The sequence below is a fragment of the Panthera onca genome, chromosome D1 (genome assembly GCF_046562875.1).
Source record: "Panthera onca isolate mPanOnc1 chromosome D1, mPanOnc1 haplotype 2, whole genome shotgun sequence".
Taxonomy (NCBI): domain Eukaryota; kingdom Metazoa; phylum Chordata; class Mammalia; order Carnivora; family Felidae; genus Panthera; species Panthera onca.
The window spans coordinates 14474367-14475914 of record NC_138348.1 but is presented as its reverse complement, the minus strand read 5'-3'; the positions used below and the strand labels follow the sequence as shown (position 1 = coordinate 14475914).

At 38.8% G+C, this 1548-nt stretch overlaps 1 protein-coding gene across 1 annotated transcript; it reads left to right on the top strand.

The window, feature by feature from the left end:
* The first annotated feature begins 205 nt into the window (after positions 1–205).
* Positions 206–1144, top strand: LOC132662503 (olfactory receptor 4P4-like). Its single transcript, XM_060607957.3, has one exon. It carries the CDS (start codon positions 206–208, stop codon positions 1142–1144), a length of 939 nt encoding a protein of 312 aa, XP_060463940.3.
* The last annotated feature ends 404 nt before the right edge of the window (positions 1145–1548 follow it).

Below are 1548 nucleotides of genomic sequence, written 5' to 3'. Positions count from 1 at the left end.
ACCTGATCTGTTAAATTATATGTTAAGCCTATTCATAAAAGCTTAGAAGTACTTTAAAATGTACTATAGGAAGCTGATGAGATAAATGAATTTATTTTTACAACACTCATTCGAATCCACACCATGCTCAGTCAATATTTCCCATGAGGACTTGTCATTTTTCTTTTTTTCAGGAAAACCTGTTGAGACTTAACTGCATTAGACCATGGAAAATATGAACAACGTCACTGAATTTGTTCTGTTGGGACTTTCCCAGAACAAGAAAATTAAAAACTTGTGCTTTCTACTATTCTTATTTTGTTACATAGCTATTTGGATGGGAAACTTGCTCATAATGATTTCTATCACATGCAGCCCGCTAATTGACCAACCTATGTATTTCTTCCTTAATAACCTTGCACTCTCAGATCTGTGTTATACCTCAACAGTGACACCCAAGCTAGTCACTGACCTGCTGGCAGAAAGTAACATGATTTCTTATACTAGCTGTATGGCACAGCTTTTTGCCATGCATTTCTTTGGGGGGATTGAAATCTTTATCCTCACAGCAATGGCCTATGACCGCTACGTGGCCATCTGCAAGCCCCTGCACTATACCATCATCATGAATAGGCAGAGGTGTTATACCATAGTCACTGCTAGCTGTACCGGGGCATTTCTGCATTCTTTTTTCCAGTGTCTCCTTACCATCAATTTACCTTTCTGTGGCCCCAATGAAATAGATCACTACTTCTGTGATGTGTATCCTTTGCTGAAACTGGCCTGCACAGACACCTACCGAGTTGGGATCCTAGTGGTTGCCAACTCAGGCATGATGGGCTTGGTGACCTTTGTGGTCTTGGTGCTGTCTTACTTGTTTATTTTATACACCATCAGGGCTTACCCTGCAGAGAGCCGCACCAAAGCACTTTCCACTTGTAGTTCCCACATCACAGTTGTTGTTCTGTTCTTTGTGCCTGTTCTCTTCATTTACATTAGACCAACCACAACTTTCCCGGAAGACAAAGTGTTTGCTCTCTTCTACACCATCATTGCCCCCATGTTTAACCCTCTCATTTACACATTCAGAAACGTGGAGATGAAGACTGCCTTGAGAAAAGTGTGGTGCCAGAAACTATGTTTTATTGGAAGGCAAATCATCTGAAAGGCATTTTCCCTCCTCATTACATATCTTACTTACGTGACATTCATTGTCTTGAAAAACCGTGAACTCTGCTCTAAGAAAAATAAGCATAGACATCGGTGTCAGTGATATTCTCTCTACTTAAGTTCATTAAACCATGAATTTTGCTCTAGGAAATGTAAGCATAGACATTGGGGTGACTGCATTAATATAATAATTTACCTTGAAATACTTTCTTTTTTCTTTATTGTTTCTTATTTTTATTTTTCCCTTGTAATCTGAGTCCTCATTTCCTTGCTGAAGTTCCGTTACACTTTTCTTTGATATATTTTTCTTTGGATTCTGTCCATAAGTTGCTAACTGAAAGTCCCCTTTTCTAATCTCCCTATACTTTGGATTCATGAATGAAATCTTCAGATGTACAT

Coding starts and splice junctions, on each gene's coding strand:
- LOC132662503 (XM_060607957.3), top strand. CDS start 206: ATGGAAAATATGAACAACGTCACTGAATTTGTTCTGTTGGGACTTTCC.